This window comes from Myxine glutinosa, chromosome 5 (genome assembly GCF_964187855.1).
Source record: "Myxine glutinosa chromosome 5, kmMyxGlut1.1, whole genome shotgun sequence".
In the NCBI taxonomy this organism is placed as follows: domain Eukaryota; kingdom Metazoa; phylum Chordata; class Myxini; order Myxiniformes; family Myxinidae; genus Myxine; species Myxine glutinosa.
The window spans coordinates 17,232,681-17,255,212 of record NC_136265.1 but is presented as its reverse complement, the minus strand read 5'-3'; the positions used below and the strand labels follow the sequence as shown (position 1 = coordinate 17,255,212).

The window sequence follows — 22,532 nt, the reverse complement described above, 5'->3', positions numbered from 1 at the left end:
TACGTCTACAATTTGGTAAAGTTTCATGATGATCGGTTTAAAATTCTGACTTGTTGATTGATTGACAGACAAACAGACCGATGAAAAATCACTCACAGAGCGACACTTGGCAAAAGAGAACAAAGTCGAATGGCACTCAACAAAGCATCATTTTGACCTCACAAATAATTGGTGGTTAAATTGTGTGACCTGATGTGCAAATCGTCTTCAACTTTTAAGTTAATCGGATGAAAATTGACAATTTTAGAAATCTGGCTTATGTTGACCTTGTGACCTATGTTGATCTCAAATATTTAGATTGGTGGTGGTTGAATTCAGTTCGCTGATGTGAAAATCTTTTTCAAATTTCAAGTCAATCAGATGAAAATTGACGGTTTTGGAAATCTGGAAAAAGTGGTTGACCTTCGGCTTTGTGTTGACCTATTGCCTTATGTTAATCTCAAAAATAGTTGTTGGTTGTTGGTTGAATAGTTGTTGGTTGAATAGAAATAGAAATAGGTAATAGTAATAGAAATTAGGTAATAGAAATAGGTAATAGAAAATAGTTGTTGGTTGAATTGCGTTCGCTGATATGAAAATCGCATTCAGATTTCAAGTCAATCGGATGAAAATTGAGGATTTTAGAAACTTGAAATGGTTGTTGACCTTTGGCCTATGTTGACCTTTTGGCAAATGTTGATCTTAAAAAATAGTTGATGGTTGAATTCATGTAGTTGATATGTTAATCCGATTCAAATTTCAAGTCAATCGGATGAAAATTGAGGAATTTAAAAATTTGGAATTGTTGTTGAACTTTGGCCTATGTTGACCTTTTGGCCTGTGCTGATCTCAAAAATCGTTCGTGGTTGAAATCAGTTTGCTGATTTGAAAATCCTATTCAAATTTCAAGTCAATCGGATTAAAACTGAGGATTTTAGAATTTGAAAAGGTTGTTGACCTTTTGGCCTATGTTGATCTCCAAAATAGTTGGTCGTTGAATTCACTTTGCTGATATGTAAATCTTATTTAAATTTTAAGTCAATCGGATGAAAATTGAGGATTTTAGAAATTTGAAAAAAGTGGGTTACATTTTGGCCTATGTTGACCTTTTGACCTCAAATATATATAGGATTTTGTCGGACCACAAACTCTACAATTTGGTGAAGTTTCGTGAAGATCGGTTTAAAATTGTGACCTGTAGACAAGTATAAGTGAGCGGAATGACAAACACACAAACACACAAACCAGAGTGATCAACATACTTGTCAAAAAAAGAAAATTGCCAAGTAATAACGCACAAGACCAACCAATATACTTTAAAAAATCTTCACTTTTGCAAGTAACAAAGTGGATGATGTCACTGGTGCACAAAACTTAAACTGTGCATCAAACCCATGTTGGTGTTTCACAGGGAGAATATCAAGTTGTGCAACAAACTTAGTGTTTTCTGCTTTCTGGGTGAACTGCAGCTGTGCCTTGTGTGACAAAAATGGCACTGTTTGTTACTTGCGAAATTGAAAATCCGCAAGTAGGGGAGGGGCAGGTTAGTTGATACACTTTCCAGTTATGTTGGCCTATAATGAAGACTGTTAGCTCGACAGGATTCATGAATTGTCCAAAATAAATATCAGGGTCTTGTACAATGTACATATCTGTGAAGCATGCCAGATCCGCTGCATTACCAAACTTGGAATTGGTGGCTCACAAAAAAAACTTTGTCAAACGTATCATCTGACCTGACCAAGTGGGTTAGTTGATACACCTTGGTAGGTTAGATGATACATTGATTTACATGGTGAATGAGTTAGATGATACATCGATTTACATGGTATTTCTGCCAATGGTAACAAATTAGCATGCACATAATTACAGATACACATCAAACTAGGCTACATACCATCATTTCTGTATAATAGTTGTACTAATGGTATTTTCAGTCAATGAGCACTGTTAATTTAAAGCTGTTTGTTTGTTATTTATTCAGTTGTATACCTGCTATGTAAACATAGGTAATGTAAAGTATATCTAACAATAGGGCTAAAGGTTAAGTTAGAGAGAAAAAAAAAAAGATCTGCCAAACAAATGAATCGGCAAGCATCAAATATCAAGAAAGGAACAATATTCACAACTCAGATGGACACAACTCTTATATTCTAAAGATGTAGTACACTGTAGGCTATATAGGCCTACATATGTTATGATGTATGAAGCCCAGTTACAAATGGCTACAGCATTGTCTTGTAAAAAAAAAAAATGAATGGGTTAGTTGATACAGGTCGGTAGGGTTAGTTGATACGCGTATCAACTAACCTACTCAAACTATCATCTAACCCATCAATTGGTTTTTTGCAACACATGTTGCCCACAAGCTTATGTGTATTATCCTGGCAATCAAAGCAGCATAGGCTGAAAGACACTTTCACAAGGTATGATCAACCAATGAGAAATCCTGTGAAATCTATGAAGTATTATCACAATAAATGATTTAACCTTTTGTTGGTGTTTTTACTCAGGAGGACACAAATCAGGTTTTTTGGAAAATCACACCCTTTCTTTGTCTGTTACTTCTTGACCTACTTATCAATGATATGTAATGCAACTAGCTAACAACAGAGGGCAGCATTTACACAAGTTTCATTTCTGAGGGCTAGGAGGAAGGTTGTATCAACTAACCTACTGTATAAACTAACCTGCCTCTCCCCTATATTTGTTTCCTAAATACTTTTGTTTGTCTGTCAATCACCCACATGTCACAATTCTAAAACGATGTTCGCAAAACGTAACCAACCGATAGAGTTAGTAAAAAAACTGGTAACCTATTTTTTTTTAGGTCAATGTGTCAAAAGGTAAAATCGTCAATTTCCATTCGATTGGCTTGAATTTGAACAGCGTTTGCACTTTGAGTCACTGAATTAGTTCAAAAATCTGAACAATTGATTTAGCCCTTTTGTCAACTATTTCCATAACAATCTCAAAAAAAAATTAATTAATGTTTTTAAAAATAAAATCATTTTGATTTTATTATTGCCATATCTCACAAACTTTTCCAAGATATCAAATTGAAACGTATTGTACACCACTCCTTTCATATTCCTTCTCCAGGCGCTGCATGACGTCATCACCGGGTACTGAAGGGGGCCCTGCGATGACGCGCGCTGAAATAGGGTACTCAGTTTTCACTCCGGTTTCTTGTTTTCTTGTTTTCTTTCTTTCTTTCTTGTTTGTCCAGGCGATATCTCAGTCATCCTTTGAGCTAGGAAGCTGAAAATTTGGCGCAATAGTGAGCAAGTGATTTGGCAAAAACTGTATTTTTTATTTTTTGATTAATCAATTAATTGATTAATTACTTAATTATTATCGATTTATTAAGTACTTATTTATTTCCTTTCTCATCTGGGTGATATCTCAGGCACCTTTTGAGTTAGGAAGCTGATATTTGGACACAACAATGTAATTGATTAATTATTTAATTATTTGATAAATGAATGAATGATTTTTTTTTTTTAAGTTACAGATTCAGAAGACATGGTGGTGGTTTAGGTATTCTATTAGCAAATTGAATAATAATTTAATTATTTTACCATTATTATTTATTTATTTTCATTATTAATCACTTATTTATTTTCTTTCTCATCTGGGCAATATCTCAGGCACCTTTTGAGCGAGGAAGCTGATATTCGGGCACCACAGTGACCAAGTGATGTGACTATAAAGGATATTTTTGATTTATTGAATAATCAATTCAACAATTAATTATTTATTGATTAGTCAATTTCGATTAATGACTTATTTAGTTAATTTTCAAAAAGTTACAGCTTCGGATGAAACACTGGTGGTTGAGGTATGCTATTAGCCAATTGATTAAGAAATAATTATGTGATTGTTATTTATTGATTTTAGTTATGCATTTAATCAATCAATTAATTATTGCACACCTCTCCTTCCCAATACCGTCTCTATGTGCTGCACAGCGGCTTTGCAGGGCGCCAAAGACGGAGGATGTTATATAGTTATTTGGCATGGGGGCAGTGTACTTTGAATGTATCTGTACTTGTTTACCTTATTTTTAGTATGTGTAGTATATGTGAGTAAAATGTGGTCAAAGGTAGTCAAAGGTCAAGGCCGTTCAAAACATGTAAAACACCTATATAAAAAACACTGCAGTAATAAAACGTTGGAATCTGAAATATCATTCAACGAATACTGGCATCCCGGTTTAACATTCATCCGGAGGACGGCACACACATCGATGCCTCAACCTGCATGTGATGCACCAGGACGGCAGTTTACAGCTGGGAATTGCGATTCAAACCCAGGCGAAACAGCTCATAGATGAGTGTGCCTGCCTGGAGTCTATCCTGCCGTTTGATAATGAAATGTTAAATCTAATTATGCAAATTGATGTTTTATTTTTTATTTTCATATTATTTATATTATATTATGTTATTTATATTTTTTATATTACATTGTATTTATATTTATTTATGATAATCAATATTTTAATTTTTTTATTTTTTTTGTATACTGAATCGAGGCTCGTGAAAGAGCTAACATTTATCACACAAACAAATCAAACAGACAAACAAGATATATAAAAAGAGGGAGCGGTAGACAAGATGGGGAGAGAAGGGGAAGCACACAAACACAACATTTGAGAGCAGGGACATCGGGAGATGTGTGGGAGGGAGAAGGCTTGGGGGGAGGAGGCGTGGGAAGGGGGGGGGGGGTTGGGAGAAGTATAAAACACAAGGACACCAAGGACTTTCAGGAAATAAGTTGGCATTTCAAAAAAGTGGATTTGGGGTGAAATTAGCGGGGGTAGAAAAGATCAAGGTTTTGGATGGGGGAAGATAAGAGATGGTGGTGAACAGCTGTTTTAAAGACCTTGAGGGTGGAGTGGGATTGAAGAGAGTGAGGGAGTTTGTTCCAGAGGTGGGAGAAAAGAGGAATGAAGGAGTGAAGGTGAGCAGAGAGTCTTGATTTTGGCAATTTAACGATAAGAGGGTTGCAGGCAGATCTTGTGCGACCTGTAGGAATATTTGGGGGACAGAGCACAGACAGAGCTGGGGGGGGGGGGGGCAAGGCCGGAGAGGAGTCAGTGGAAGACAGAAAGACCACCAACCTGCCTGCGGTGAGAGAGAGAAAGGCCCTCAGAATCAGCTTCATCGCGGGAGATTCCAATGATTCTGAAAGCTTTGGTTTTAACAGCGTGAAGACGAGCTAGGTGTGAGGCAGGAGCACCAGCCCAGAGGGGAGAGCAGTATTCCATTGAGCTGCGGATGAAAGCCTTGTATGTGGTGAGGAGCTCAGGTGTGCCAAGGAAGGACTTCGCACGACGGAGGATGCCCAGTCGGCGACTGGCTTTGGAGGCCAGATTTGAAATGTTGTTTTCCCAGGAAAGATCATGGCAGATCGTGAGATCTGTCAATATTTTATTTTATTAATATTTTATTTTTATTTTATTTTATTTAAATTTGAATCAATATTTTAATTGCAAAATGTAGTTTCTTATATCCCATTAAACTCCCAACGTTGCGATTTTATTTTTTATATTTATATTATTTATATTATATTATGTTATTTCTATTTTTTATGATATATTATATTTATATTTATTTATGATAATTAATATTTTATTTGCAAAATGTTGTTTCTGATATCCCATTAAACTCCCAACTTTGCGGAATAATTTGGGATAATGAAATGCATTTGATATGAATATTAAGGTGCAGTGAAAGGAAAATTCAATAGGACATCACCGGCGAATCGGAGTGCAGATCACCGAATCCAATGTTTAATAGAAAATCACAAATTGTCTAACAAAACACCTTTACCTACCTGCCTACCTACCTATAATTGTCTTTTCATTGGGAACAATGGAAAATTCAATTGAAACCATCAAATGTCGAACATAGGCTTATGGGAAGAAAACAATTTTGATGTGGATTCATGGAGAGCTGTGAACATGACAAGAGTTTCATTCATTTGATTATATTCATTGGGATTTCACGAGGTTTCTAATGATTTAACCCAAAAGTGTTCAACGAATAATTCCTATTAGCATAATGTCCAACGAGACTCCAGAAGTGGCATATAAGTGACAAGCGTCTTCTAACGAAGTGGAATTGCATTTAATGCCATAAATGAACCTGTTTGGCTCTTAAAGGGATGTTTGTTGAACGGGAACATTAGTGTTCATTGTGTGTCTTAAGACGGTCCTTATGCAGGGAAGCAGCTGCTCCTAAGGATGCTTGGAAACTTGATAACACTGTGCGGCTCTCATAAGCCTCCTGCATGGAATTTAACGATATGCACATTCATGTCGGATGTTCATCTGCAAAGAGGGATTGCATCGCGTTTTGAAAGCGTTACAGAATCTTGAGAATTCCAGACTGAGGATTCTGGCAAATATACACACAATGAATGAATGTGTGCAGTGTGTGTATTGTGTACATGTTTATTCACACACACACACACACACACACACACAATACACACACACACACACACACACACACAATGAATGAATGAACATGTACACAATACACACACTGCACACACCCATACACAACACACTCACACATACACACACACAATACACAAACACACACACACACATACAACACACACACACACACACACACACAATACACACACAAAATGAATGAATGAATGAACATGTACACAATACACACACTGCACATACCCATACACAACACACTCACATATACACACACAATACACAAACACACAATATACACACACAATGCACACACACACACACACACACACACACACAATACACACACACAATACACAAACACACATTACACACACACAATGCACACACACACACACACACACACACAATACACACACACAATACACAAACACACATTACACACACACAATGCACACACACATAAACAAACACACACACACATACACACACACACACACACACACACGTACATACACACACACACACAATACACAAACACACAATATACACACACAATGCACACACACACACACACACACACACACACACACACACACACAATACACACACACAATACACAAACACACATTACACACACACAATGCACACACACATAGACGACCAAAGAGGTTTTGTTTATCTTCACCCCTCACTTTCTTCACATCTTGCACCGACATTATGTTGCCGTGAGTTGAATACATTTCGATCCCGTTTACGTCACGAGAGGTTCGCACGCTTTCTCTTTAAATCCATGTCAGTGCCAGGCAGCATCACCATGGGAGGAAATTGGAATCAACGATACACTGCACACTATCTTAATGACAAATCAGGAGATTATGAACAAAAACCCAAAATTCATATCCAAATGCTCTGCACACATGACTGCTAAAAACAGGACATAGAGGTGGGGTGATTATGCAGGCCGACAAAGCAGTCTTGTTTCATCGAAATGCGTCTATTCATCGGTCAGAACGGTTTGGCAGTTGGATGGATACCAAACAAACTCGGCTGCGGTTTGGCGAATATTTTGCTGCTGGATATGCAGACAAAGAATGGGTTCATTGTTAAACATACATGACCCTACAACTGATATGCAGACAAATAAAGGGTTCCTTGTTAAACATACATGACCCTACAACTGATGTGCAGACAAAGAAAGGGTTCCTTGTTAAACATACATGACCCTACAACTGATATGCAGACAAAGAAAGGGTTCCTTGTTAAACATACATGACCCTACAACTGATGTGCAGACAAAGAATGGGTTCATTGTTAAACATACATGACCCTACAACTGTTGTGCAGACAAAGAATGGGTTCATTGTTAAACATGCATGACCCTACAACTGATATGCAGACAAAGAATGGGTTCATTGTTCAACATACATGACCCTACAACTGTTGTGCAGACAAAGAATGGGTTCATTGTTAAACATACATGACCCTACAACTGATATGCAGACAAAGAATGGGTTCATTGTTAAACATACATGACCCTACAACTGATATGCAGACAAATAAAGGGTTCATTGTTAAACATACATGACCCTACAACTGATATGCAGACAAAGAAAGGGTTCCTTGTTAAACATACATGACCCTACAACTGATATGCAGACAAAGAATGGGTTCATTGTTAAACATACATGATCCTACAACTGATGAGCAGACAAAGAATGGGTTCATTGTTAAACATACATGACCCTACAACTGTTGTGCAGACAAGGAATGGGTTCATTGTTAAACATACATGACCCTACCACTGATGTGCAGACAAGGAATGGGTTCCTTGTTAAACATACATGACCCTACAACTGTTGTGCAGACAAGGAATGGGTTCATTGTTAAACATACATGACCCTACAACTGTTGTGCAGACAAGGAATGGGTTCATTGTTAAACATACATGACCCTACAACTGTTGTGCAGACAAGGAATGAGTTCCTTGTTAAACATACATGACCCTACCACTGATGTGCAGACAAAGAATAGGTTCCTTGTTAAACATACATGACCCTACAACTGTTGTGCAGACAAGGAATGGGTTCCTTGTTAAACATACATGACCCTACAACTGTTGTGCAGACAAGGAATGAGTTCCTTGTTAAACATACATGACCCTACAACTGTTGTGCAGACACGGAATGAGTTCCTTGTTAAGCATACATGACCCTACAACTGTTGTGCAGACAAGGAATGGGTTCATTGTTAAACATACATGACCCTACAACTGTTGTGCAGACAAGGAATGAGTTCCTTGTTAAACATACATGACCCTACAACTGTTGTGCAGACACGGAATGAGTTCCTTGTTAAACATACATGACCCTACAACTGTTGTGCAGACACGGAATGAGTTCCTTGTTAAACATACATGACCCTACAACTGTTGTGCAGACAAGGAATGAGTTCCTTGTTAAACATACATGACCCTACAACTGTTGTGCAGACACGGAATGAGTTCCTTGTTAAACATACATGACCCTACAACTGTTGTGCAGACACGGAATGAGTTCCTTGTTAAGCATACATGACCCTACAACTGTTGTGCAGACACGGAATGAGTTCCTTGTTAAACATACATGACCCTACAACTGTTGTGCAGACACGGAATGAGTTCCTTGTTAAACATACATGACCCTACAACTGTTGTGCAGACACGGAATGAGTTCCTTGTTAAACATACATGACCCTTCAACTGTTGTGCACACCGTGAGAAGCAAAAGGGACACGGCTCATTGGAATATTACTGATGGGGGCACTTGTGCTCATCTCAGGAGAAGCTCTCTGACATGGTGTCAAGTGCAAGATTCTCGGCATGAACACGAATAATGATTGGATTTCCCTGGTGAATTTTATTCCTTCAAAATCACAAAGATATTATTCAGTCAACCAAGCAAGTATAACCATTATAAGTAAAGACTATAACGAAAGTACCAATCTGGCAGGATGCATCGAGGTACACACTCTCCTCTCTAAGCTGTCCAACCTGGGTTTGAATCCCGACCTGGCTATAAACTGTCGTCCTGGTGTTTCACAGGCAGGGTCCGTCCTCAATGTGTGTGATATCACTCGGATGGACGTTAGACTGGGTGTCCCGTCTGCCTGTATTAGTCGGTGGACGTTCAAGATCCCACGGTGTCCTTTGCGACGAGGAGGTGAGCTATCGCCGGCATCCTGAACAAATTACAAATACCTGACCCGATGATTAAGTCCTTAAAATTGCCAGTGTCATTATTATTATGACTATCATTCTGATTGATCATTATTATTATTGTTATTATTATTATATTATTATTATTACTAGCAACGGTACCGCCCTTTGGGCGGGGCTTCAATTGGGAGGCCCAAATGAAAAGGCAAAATATCAGAAATTGAAGCTTTTTATATTTTAAACGATTTATATAAACATCCGTTAAATCATATCACTCGCAAATCATCAAAATCTAAACAGTATTTGTAAAATTCCAATAAAAGCCACAATACTGTTCATATCGGTAAATATTATTCCATCGTGTTTGGAAAAACTGGAAAATCGGAAAATTGGAAAGATTTTCCTAATTGTAAAAACAATATGGCCTATTTTACTCCAGGGGGTCCCAGGATTACCCACCCAAGGTTTCTTTGCGATCGGTTCAGCCGTTTTTTGCGGTACCTGGGAACAGACAGACAGACAGACAGACAGACCGTCCCCTGTGCAGCAGGAGACGGGGTTTTTGCAATCACTTATGTGTGTCTGTCTGGGCCGTAACTTTTTTTTACCATTTGAGTTTTGTCATCAAATTTTCACAAAAGCTTTATTATGATAATCTGGAGAAGGCAAATTAATAATTTGGTTAAAAGGGCGAAGGTCAGCGTCGCATAGAATCATCAATTTTTGTCCAATTGACCTGAAATTTAAAGAATTTGGATATTGGGTCGATGAATTGGTTCCCCAATCAAAAGGTAGGAGTCGATTGTTTGTTTTTTTAGAGCAAAAGGTCAAAGGTCAAGGTTGCATAAAATCATCAATTTTTGTCCAATTGGCCTAAAATTTTAAGAATTTGCATATTGGTCACAGAATTGGTTGACCAATCAAAAGCTAGAAACTGATTTTTTTGACCAATCAAAAGGATGGAGAGCCATAAATATTATTTTTTTAATCTTAAGCTCAAAGGTCAAGACTGGATAAAATCATCAATTTTAATTTTGTATTTTCAATAAACTGTTTTCGTTATTTTGAGTGTACGGAAGAAGAAGACATCTGAATACAAACGGACGCGAACAGGCTTTGCATTTTCAGATGCTTTCTTGTTATTATTATTATTGTTATTATTATTATTATTATTATTATGTTATTGTTGTTGTTTCATTCACTTTTGCAAATTACCCCTAAAAATTTCATGAATATTCATTTAACCGCTCTCAAAACAAAAGGAAAGGTGACAGCTTTCCTGGCTCTCATACTAAAGACTTAGACTGCGAGTTCGAAGGAGGCCCTGAAACCTGAATACGACTGGTTGAGAGTTTGCCAGCAGCACTGCCTGCCAGGACATTATAAATGCATTAAATCTATACTGACAAACACTTGCTAGAGGTTATTAAAGAATCAATGTTTGTGAGAATAAATTCCAACGACAATAATTCATAAAACTCGAGAGGACATGTGGCTTTACACCCCCTATCATTGATTTGTTTTCCACGACGAAAGCACTTGTGAGGAATACAAAGGCATCTAGTTATCGAAACATGACAAGAAGGGCTGACCGCACGTACATAAATGGATTCCAGCATCCAACTGAGGCAGGAGAAAAGGAATGGGAATCGAAAAGAGCATAATAGGATGGGTGGTGGAAAAACCCCCATAAGTCTGGGTATGAAAAGAAGGGCAGCCTATAATCCAGTTGGCAGTTGTTCAGCTAACTGGCAACAACTTTTTCCCCCATCTGGAACTGATAAATATATGTGAACAGATCATCAATTGACAGTACTGGGTATCCCATGCAGATGGAGAGGCAGATTCTCAACAATCAGTCAAAAAAACATTGTCTCGGACCTTCAGATGATTCCCGGATGGAGAGCCACCTTCTCGACAGTCACAGTCAAAAGGACAGTATCTCAGACCTTTGGATGATTCCCGAATGGAGAGCCACCTTCTCGACAGTCAGAGTCAAAAGGACAGTGTCTCAGACCTTCGGATGATTCCCAGATGGAGAGCCACCTTCTCAACAGTCAGAGTCAAAAGGACAGTGTCTCAGACCTTTGGTTGATTCCCAGATGGAGAGCCACCTTCTCGACAGTCACAGTCAAAAGGACAGTATCTCAGACCTTTGGTTGATTCCCAGATGGAGAGCCACCTTCTCAACAGTCAGAGTCAAAAGGACAGTGTCTCAGACCTTCGGATGATTCCCAGATGGAGAGCCACCTTCTCGACAGTCAGAGTCAAAAGGACAGTGTCTCAGACCTTTGGTTGATTCCCAGATGGAGAGCCACCTTCTGAACAGTCACAGTCAAAAGGACAGTGTCTCAGACCTTCGGATGGTTTGAGGATGGCGAACCACCTTCTCAACAGTGAGAGTCAAAAGGACAGTGTGTCAGACCTTCGGATGATTCCCGGATGAAGAGCCACCTTCTCTACAGTCAGAGTCAAAAGGACAGCGTCTCAGACCTTCAAATTATTCAAGGATGGAGAGCCACCTTCTCAACAGCCAGAGTCAAAAGGACAGCGTCTCAGACCTTCAAATTATTCAAGGATGGAGAGCCACCTTCTCGACAGCCAGAGTCAAAAGGACAGGACAGTGTATCAGACCTTCGGATGATTCCCGGATGGAGAGCCACCTTCTCTACAGTCAGAGTCAAAAGGACAGTATCTCAGACCTTCGGATGATTTGAGGATGGAGAGCCACCTTCTCAACAGTCAGAGTCAAAAGGACAGTGTCTCAGACCTTTGGATGATTCCCGGATGGAGAGCCACCTTCTCAACAGTCACATTCAAAAGGACAGCCAGAAAGTTCCTCAGATGATTTAAGGAAATGATCACGGCTCTTTCTCTACACACGCACATGAGAGCACAAGACTTAAATTTACGATGACTTAACTGAAAATAAATAAAAGAAACACAAACAAACAAGACCACTCAGGTCAATGATTTGAGCCATCTTTTGAGCCATGATTTAGATGGGGTAGATCAGTCAGTAAGAGCTGAGCTACTTAATCAGTAAGAACCATTCGTGGATTAGTTACAGTTCATATCTGAAGACGACCTTCCTGATAAATTTGTTTTTGGTACACAACCTGCTGAAACAACAACCTGGCAACCTGGCTCAGTGTATCCTGGCACCACGGAACCTCCAAGAAGAACAGCGCGCTTCCTACCTGCAGTCCAGGCAGGAATTTGTAGTTTGATCAGGGTACCGGAGGTAACTCACCTATTCTTCACGAAGGACACCATGGGATCTTTGATGTCCACCAACTAATGCTAGTAGATGGGACACCCGCTTAACGATGGGTTAAAGTCGCCTTTCCAATGCTGTGTCTCATGATGCTCTCCTCCTTATGTCTGCGTGGGAGTGCCCTTCTTGCTTACGGCGTGAATTTCTGAAGACCAATTTATCAGTCACTGCAGGGTACGTTTTTACAACTGATTCGTCACGATAAACTGGAGACTTTCGGACCGTTGTTTTAGGGAGATTAATGGTTGGAAGTATCTGGGAATGCTGCATGGGATATTTTGGGGTCAGTCACGAAACATTTTGTATACATTTACAGTTGAGGAAAGATCAAAAGGTCATTCGACCTCACCCACCATCTGCATCTTTCATGGGATGTTTCGGATTTCTGGTAAATGTTTCAGATGCTATGGCGTCAGAATGATCTCGAGAAAAACGAAAGTATGAGGATGTTTTGAAAAGTAATGCCTCATATTATTTTCAAAATAGGTAAAGTTCTTTGAAATGAAACAAACAAGGTGCAGTCCGCAGGGCACTTTGTTTGTTAGAAGCTCATTAGTTCTTCCTGCCAGCCGGTGTGAATTTCGTGATTCTGACGTGAGATATCTCAGTGATTTTTTTTGTCAAGAGGGCAGATGGCAGCAGGACGTTGTCAGTGCTGTGAAGAGTGAACCGCTGGAGATGAGAGTTGGGATGACTGACAGGAGATGAGAGTTGGGATGACTGACAGGAGATGAGAGTTGGGATGACTGACAGGAGATGAGAGTTGGGATGACTGACAGGAGATGAGAGTTGGGATGACTGACAGGAGATGAGAGTTGGGATGACTGACAGGAGATGAGAGTTGGGATGACTGACAGGAGATGAGAGTTGGGATGACTGACAGGAGATGAGAGTTGGGATGACTGACAGGAGATGAGAGTTGGGATGACTGACAGGAGATGAGAGTTGGGATGACTGACAGGAGATGAGAGTTGGGATGACTGACAGGAGATGAGAGTTGGGATGACTGACTGGAGATGAGAGTTGGGATGACTGACAGGAGATGAGAGTTGGGATGACTGACTGGAGATGAGAGTTGGGAGGACTGACTGGAGATGAGAGTTAGGATGACTGACAGGAGATGAGAGTTGGGATGACTGACTGGAGATGAGAGTTGGGATGACTGTCAGGAGATGAGAGTTGGGATGACTGACTGGAGATGAGAGTTGGGATGACTGACTGGAGATGAGAGTTGGGATGACTGACAGGAGATGAGAGTTGGGATGACTGACAGGAGATGAGAGTTGGGATGACTGACAGGAGATGAGAGTTGGGATGACTGACAGGAGATGAGAGTTGGGATGACTGACAGGAGATGAGAGTTGGGATGACTGACTGGAGATGAGAGTTGGGATGACTGACAGGAGATGAGAGTTGGGATGACTGACAGGAGATGAGAGTTGGGATGACTGACAGGAGATGAGAGTTGGGATGACTGACAGGAGATGAGAGTTGGGATGACTGACAGGAGATGAGAGTTGGGATGACTGACTGGAGATGAGAGTTGGGATGACTGACAGGAGATGAGAGTTGGGATGACTGACTGGAGATGAGAGTTGGGAGGACTGACTGGAGATGAGAGTTAGGATGACTGACAGGAGATGAGAGTTGGGATGACTGACTGGAGATGAGAGTTGGGATGACTGACAGGAGATGAGAGTTGGGATGACTGACTGGAGATGAGAGTTTGGATGACTGACGGGAGATGAGAGTTGGGAGGACTGACTGGAGATGGGAGTTAGGATGACTGACAGGAGATGAGAGTTGGGATGACTGACTGGAGATGAGACTTGGGATGACTGACGGGAGATGAGAGTTGGGAGGACTGACGAGGTGGGAGTTGGGATGACTGACTGGAGATGAGAGTTGGGATGACTGACAGGAGATGAGAGTTGGGATGACTGACTGGAGATGAGAGTTCGGATGACTAACTGGAGATGAGAGTTGGGATGACTGACTGGAGATGAGAGTTGGGATGACTGACTGGAGGTGAGAGTTGGGATGACTGACGGGAGATGAGAGTTGGGATGACTGACTGGAGATGAGAGTTGGGATGACTGACGGGAGATGAGAGTTGTGAGGACTGACTGGAGATGAGAGTTAGGATGACTGACAGGAGATGAGAGTTGGGATGACTGACTGGAGATGAGAGTTGGGATGACTGACGGGAGATGAGAGTTGGGAGGACTGACTGAAGGTGGGAGTTGGGATGACTGACTGGAGATGAGAGTTGGGATGACTGACTGGAGATGAGAGTTGGGATGACTGACAGGAGATGAGAGTTGGGATGACTGACTGGAGATGAGAGTTGGGATGACTGGCAGGAGATGAGAGTTGGGGAGATGACTGGAGATGAAATGGCTGGAGTTGAGAGTTGGGATGACTGACTGGAAATGAGAGTTGGGATGACTGACAGGAGATGAGAGTTGGGATGACTGACAGGAGATGAGAGTTGGGATGACTGACAGGAGATGAGAATTGGGATGACTGACTGGAGATGAGAGTTGGGATGACTGACAGGAGATGAGATTTGGGATGACTGACAGGAGATGAGATTTGGGATGACTGACAGGAGATGAGAGTTGGGATGACTGACAGGAGATGAGAGTTGGGATGACTGACTGGAGATGAGAGTTGGGATGACTGACTGGAGATGAGATGACTGGAGATGAAATGGCTGGAGATGAGAGTTGGGATGACTGACTGGAGATGAGAGTTGGGATGACTGACAGGAGATGAGAGTTGGGATGACTGACTGGAGATGAGATGACTGGAGATAAGAGTTGGATGACTGACAAGAGATGAGAGTTGGGATGACTGACTGGAGATGAGAGTTGGGATGACTGACTGGAGATGAGATGACTGGAGATGAGAGTTGGGATGACTGACTGGAGATGAGATTACTGGAGATGAGAGTTGGGATGACTGGCTGGAGATGAGAGTTGGGATGACTGACTGGAGATGAGATGACTGGAGATGAGAGTTGGGATGACTGACTGGAGATGAGATGACTGGAGATGAGATGACTGGAAATAAGATGACTGGAGATGAGAGTTGGGATGACTGACTGGAGATGAGATGGCTGGAGATAAGAGTTGGGATGACTGGCTAGAGATAAGATGACTTGAGATGAGATGACGAGAGATGAGGGTTGGGATGACTGGCTGGAGATAAGATGACTGGAGATGAGAGTTGGGGTGACTGACTGGAGATTAAATGACTGGAGATGAGATGACTGGAGATGAGATGACTGGAAATAAGATGACTGGAGATGAGAGTTGGGATGACTGACTGGAGATGAGATGGCTGGAGATAAGAGTTGGGATGACTGGCTAGAGATAAGATGACTTGAGATGAGATGACGAGAGATGAGGGTTGGGATGACTGGCTGGAGATAAGATGACTGGAGATGAGAGTTGGGGTGACTGACTGGAGATTAAATGACTGGAGATGAGATGACTGGAGATGAGAGTTGGGATGACTGACGGGAGATGAGAGTTGGGATGACTGACAGGAGATGAGAGTTGGGATGACTGACGGGAGATGAGAGTTGGGATGACTGACGGGAGATGAGAGTTGGGATGACTGACGGGAGATGAGAGTTGGGATGACTGACTGGAGATGAGAGTTGGGATGACTGACGGGAGATGAGAGTTGGGATGACTGACTGGAGATGAGAGTTGGGATGACTGACTGGAGATGAGAGTTGGGATGACTGACTGGAGGTGGGAGTTGGGATGACTGACTGGAGATGAGAGTTGGGATGACTGACTGGAGATGAGAGTTGGGATGACTGACGGGAGATGAGAGTTTGGTATGATGGACTGCAGATGGGGTCTTTATCCATTGACCGATGGCATTTATGATATTTACCCTTTGGCCAAAGGCACAGACATGACGTGATGAAATGGAATGCATCCACTTTGTCCATGACATACCACATGCGATACATGACACATTGTGGGATGGCAAACACCTGGCAACTTTTTCTTGCTGGACACAACAATGTTTCACACAAATTGGGTAAAATTTGACGAACGTACTGAAGCGTTAAAATGTTGTAAGGATCCTGATGTTAACTCTGCAATTTGTTTGTTTCTATTTCTCATCTCTTATGCCAACGCCATCACCTTTGCTCTCATATTTGTTCGTAATTCTCATCTCTGATGTCATCATTTTGGATTGTCCATAATTCCTTGTTTTGCTTTCAAAGATGTCTTCTCTTGCATCACTTCTGGTCGTTTATCCTTCATTTCAGGGCGTGGAACATTACATTTATCCCAGCTCGTCTTTTCCTGCATGTGGATGTGCAGGTGGGAAAGTTCGAGCAGGACATCCTGCGTCTCAAGTATCCGATTTGGCCACGTTATGATTTTTCTGACACACCTGCGCCGGATGAGCGGCACATGAGCGTCGTGACTCTGGAGGAGCGACCCTTCGTGGTCGTTGAGGATGTTGACCCAGTCACGGGATCATGTACGAAGAGCTCGGTCGCCTGTCGGCAGGAACTCAACGTCACAGAGTAACGCATTATGCTCTTTCTAACCACTCACTCACTGATATAAATGTTTAGGACTTACCAGGTGGGCTAGAAAGTTGTAATTTCGCATACTGATGTGAATTCAAGCCACAATTCCAGAAAGAAATCACAAAAGTCTCCGTAAATATCTGAAAACAAAAATGTCCGTCACCAAAACTCTGCCAGCGGAGCCTCGTTCCCTCACTTGAGGGAGAGGCGGAGCTTCAGCCGGAAGAGGGCGGAGCTTCAGCCGGAAGAGGGCGGTGCTTGGCCTGCACATAAGTAAAGAGTTCATACTGCTCACTCATTCTTCATTTAATTGATTTATTTATCTGCTTGAAAAATGCAAGAACGCCACTCGGTAGAGTGCATACCTCCGTCAGGCTCAACAGTTTACGTTTTGTATCCCACTGATAGGCCGGATCTGGATTCTGACCTCAAAAAACAAAATTTAATTGGCTTGTTCTTGTTACCTGAACAATTCATCCACCCAGTCAGAACTCGTCCACAATTTTTTGAAATATCGAGCTATATACCGTTTTTCCCGCATCTTTCAATGGTGAAGTCACTTAAAAAAAAATTATTATCGGATTTTGAGGCCCAGGAAAAATCCATGTATAACCCATGCAAATCCCATGTCCAGCCTATGTAGGCTAGCCCACAAAAATCCCATGCTCAGCCAAGCCCAGCAATTATCTTCACCAAAATTGAATCAATTCATCCTTGTCACTCATCCAATCTGTCCAAGTTTCATCGGAATCCATCCACAACTTTTTGAGATATCGTGATATACGATATCGTGATATCGAGATATTGTGGATCTTAGAAATAAATTTGGAGGAATTTCGGTTGTTCATCCGCATTTGGCAAGAAGGAACCGATACGATGATGTATTTGACCCTGAATTATGACCGATGGGCTCCATGCACCGTGCCGAGGAGAAACTTGGCTTCCTCCAAATGATGTCATTTGAAATAGACAGTTGTATTGTCTGATGTTCCTGCGGAATTCGTTCGCTGTGGGTCCATCGCTGGCAAACTTTCTTTGACTGTCTTTCCCTCGCGGTCCCCATGTGCTGTCTTTGTCTTTCCCTCGTGGTCCGCCTGTGCTCTTTGTCTTTCCCTCGTGGTCCCCCTGTACTGTCTTTCCCTCGCGGTCCCCATGTGCTGTCTTTGTCTTTCCCTCGCGGTCCCCCTGTGCTGTCTGTCTTTCCCACGTGGTCCCCCTGTACTGTCTTTCCCTCGCGGTCCCCATGTGCTGTCTTTGTCTTTCCCTCGTGGTCCCCCTGTACTGTCTTTCCCTCGCGGTCCCCATGTGCTGTCTTTGTCTTTCCCTCGTTGTCCCCATGTGCTGTCTTTGTCTTTCCCTCGTGGTCCCCCTGTACTGTCTTTCCCTCGCGGTCCCCATGTGCTGTCTTTGTCTTTCCCTCGTGGTCCCCATGTGCTGTGTTTGTCTTTCCCTCGTGGTCCCCCTGTACTGTCTTTCCCTCGCGGTCCCCATGTGCTGTCTTTGTCTTTCCCTCGTGGTCCCCCTGTACTGTCTTTCCCTCGCGGTCCCCATGTGCTGTCTTTGTCTTTCCCTCGTGGTCCCCCTGTACTGTCTTTCCCTCGCGGTCCCCATGTGCTGTCTTTGTCTTTCCCTCGCGGTCCCCCTGTACTGTCTTTCCCTCGCGGTCCCCATGTGCTGTCTTTGTCTTTCCCTCGTGGTCCCCCTGTACTGTCTTTCCCTCGCGGTCCCCCTGTGCTGTCTTTGTCTTTCCCTCGTGGTCCGCCTGTGCTCTTTGTCTTTCCCTCGTGGTCCCCCTGTACTGTCTTTCCCTCGCGGTCCCCCTGTGCTGTCTGTCTTTCCCACGCGGTCCCCCTGTGCTGTCTGTCTTTCCCACGCGGTCCCCCTGTGCTGTCTGTCTTTCCCTCGCGGTCCCCCTGTGCTGTCTGTCTTTCCCACGCGGTCCCCCTGTGCTGTCTTTCCCTCGCGGTTGTCAGCTCTTTCACGAGCCTCGATTCAGTATAGAAAAAAAAATAATAATAATAATAATAATACTGTATATCGGTTTTAGCCCGATCACTCAATGGTGAAAGCGCCTACAAAAAAATTCTCGGATCCAGATTCGGATTTTCACCAAAATCGAATCAATTCGTCCTTGTCACACACTCAGGCTGTCCACTGTTTCGTCCGAATCCGTCCACAACATTTTATGATATGCTACTATATATTGCTCAATGGTGAAGAATAACTTTAAAATATTCTAGTATCCAGATCTGGATGTTCACCAAAATCTAATCATTTCGTACTTGTCACTCACCCAATCTGTCCACCAAACCTTGTTCGAATCCGTCCACAACTTTTTGAAATATCGAGCTATATACCGCTTTGGTTGCATCTTTCAATGGTGAAGTCATTAAAAAAATTTTTTCATTATCGGATTTGGAGGCCCAGGAAAAATCCATGTATAACCCATGCAAATCCCATGTCCAGCCTATGTGGGCTAGCCCACAAAAAGCCCATGCCCAGCCCATCCCAGCAATTATCTTCACCAAAATCTAATCATTTCGTCCTTGTCACACACCCAATCTGTCCACCAAACTTTGTCCGAATCCGTCCACAACTTTTTGTGATGGCCTTTTCACAAACAGACACACAAACAGGAGTGAAAACATAACCTCCATGCACATTCAGTGGCGGAGGTAAAAACTACCAAGACCATATAAAACCTTACAAGAGAAAATGTGATGTGAATGTCACTTGTTATGGGATATTAATTTTATGTGCCATATTTGTATATCCAAGTAATATCTAATTATTCCGTTTCCTAACAATGTGTGCACGTGTCTGTACGTGTGTGTCTCAGCGTCCCATTTTAGCCCGTCACTCACTTCCTCCCACCTGTTTTCGCTACTTTCCTCCCACACTCCATGTGATCCAAATTGTATTTTCATAAAGGCTAATTCAAGTTTCCTGAAGCAATATGAAAATAGTTTTTCACAACAACCTGCGACCACCTAACACAATTACTGTGAGGCAGCGACACGAGCCCCGCAATGTCGAGATGCGATTTTTGGGTTTTTTTCTTTCTGCGTAAGCTGCAGTCAAATTGGATACCTGCCCATGCATGCTCTTTACGTCACTAATTGTAGGTCTACTTCGACATGCAACTCCAGCTACAAGTCACAAAGACGAGGCAGCACAACACATTGCCAAGTCCCTCCCACCTCATCCTGCTGCACATGCGCACACGAGGCAGCACAACACATTGCCAAGTCCCTCCCTCCTCATCCTGCTGCACATGCGCACACAATTCCTGGTTCAGTGCACACTTATCACTCAGCTGTTTCCCTCCTTGTTTCCTTCCAGCATAACCAGTGACAAAAGTCCGTACATCAAGCGTTGCTGCAAAGGCTTCTGCATCGACATCCTGAAGAAATTGTCAAACACCGTAAAATTCACCTATGACCTCTACCTTGTGGTTAACGGCAAGCATGGGAAGAAAGTGAACGGTGTATGGAATGGAATGGTGGGAGAGGTATGTCAAGGTTCCCTTTGTATTGTATAATTGGCATATATTAACGAAGTACTTCTTCGATCAGAGGTTCCATTTTCTTTCCTAAAAGTCCTTTTAGTGTCCGTCTTGTTTATCCCATGTACCCCGGCCCAGCCCTCTCCCTTCCACAGATCTCCCGATGTCCCTGTTCTGTACTTTTTGTTTTTTAGCCGCGTCGCAAACGCTGCTCATAGAGTGCCCTCTGCTGTTGTTGTTGTTGTTGTTGTTGTTCTTCTTCTTCTTCTTCTTGTTCTTGCAGAGAAGACAAAACCTCAAAGCTCCACCCATTCTGGGAAACATAGCTCCACCCATTCTGGGAGAGCCTTCATATAAACAAATATCCACCATTTTATTAACTCGCATAGCTTTGAGGCCTGTTTTGTAGGCCCGTGGTGTCTTCCTCTCTCACACAGTTTTATTTCAAATCAAATTCGATATATCATTTCATTTTTCACAGTCGCTAACATAGTTTTAGACTCGGTTGAAAAAAACGGGAAGAAAATCCGATGAAAGTTGCCCTTTATAGAACGAAATGAATTCTCAAAGGCCTGTAACTTCAAGTCCATTGAGATATATATTTTTTAAATCGCGGCATGGTTAGTCATACACGCCCGAAATAACAGACGGGACAATGCCCAGATATATATATTTTGTTTAAATCGCGGCATGGTCAGTCATACACCGCCCGAAATAACAGACGGGAAAATGCCGAGATATATTAAAAATTCGTCCATTTGATGACAATCGTCACGATGAAATATTTAATTTATACGTCGTCACAATAATGTGGAGAGAGGAGCATAGCTTCGTTCACGTGTCGCCACATACGGGAAATTGCCGAGATATATTTTTTTTACATCGCGGCATGGTCAATCATACACCGCCTGAAATAACAGACGGGAAAATGCCGAGATATATTAAAAATTCGTCGCCACACATGGGAAATTGCCGAGATATATTTTCACTTTGCACAAAAATAACATCAAGTAATCGAATCAATAGGAATGTCCTGTGCCTATAACATCGACGTTATAGGCACAGCTGCATCTAGGCATTGTGTAACATCGACGCGGTTTTTGTTTTAATTAAAACTTTTTGTACTTGTTGTATATTAAGTCGAGGCTCGTTTAAGAGCTAAGACTCGACTGTTGTTGTGCTTCCCTCTCTCCCCTTCTTGTCACCCGCTCCCTTTATCATATGTTACATGTGTTAACTCTTACACGAGCCTCGACTTAGTGTACAAAAATAATGAAAATAAATGAATAAATATATATATATATATATAAAATAATATATATATATAAATAAATTTTAAAAATTGGAATACGCCAAGCTGCTCAACATTGTCTTTCTGGATGGTATCATGGGCCGCTTCTTAAAGCACATTCGAGATAAATAAATTGGAAAAAAGCAACAAAGAACCGGGCATTAACCTTCCGCACCACCTCAAAAACTGAGCTTTGTTCATGCTTAGAACAACATACTTACCACCTGCACAGCTTATGGCGGTTGAATGCTTCTGAG

The 22,532-nt window shown here is 41.9% G+C and overlaps 1 protein-coding gene across 1 annotated transcript in view; it reads left to right on the top strand.

Annotated features, from left to right (window-relative positions):
- Positions 1-22,532, top strand: part of LOC144892085 (glutamate receptor ionotropic, NMDA 2B-like) — a 248,235-nt gene that overhangs the window by 64,327 nt on the left and 161,376 nt on the right. Inside the window, exons 5-6 of the mRNA XM_078777254.1 lie at positions 17,265-17,473; positions 20,822-20,990. Of these exons, the coding sequence (XP_078633380.1) occupies positions 17,265-17,473; positions 20,822-20,990 (378 nt within the window). The remainder of the gene's footprint in view (positions 1-17,264; positions 17,474-20,821; positions 20,991-22,532) is intronic.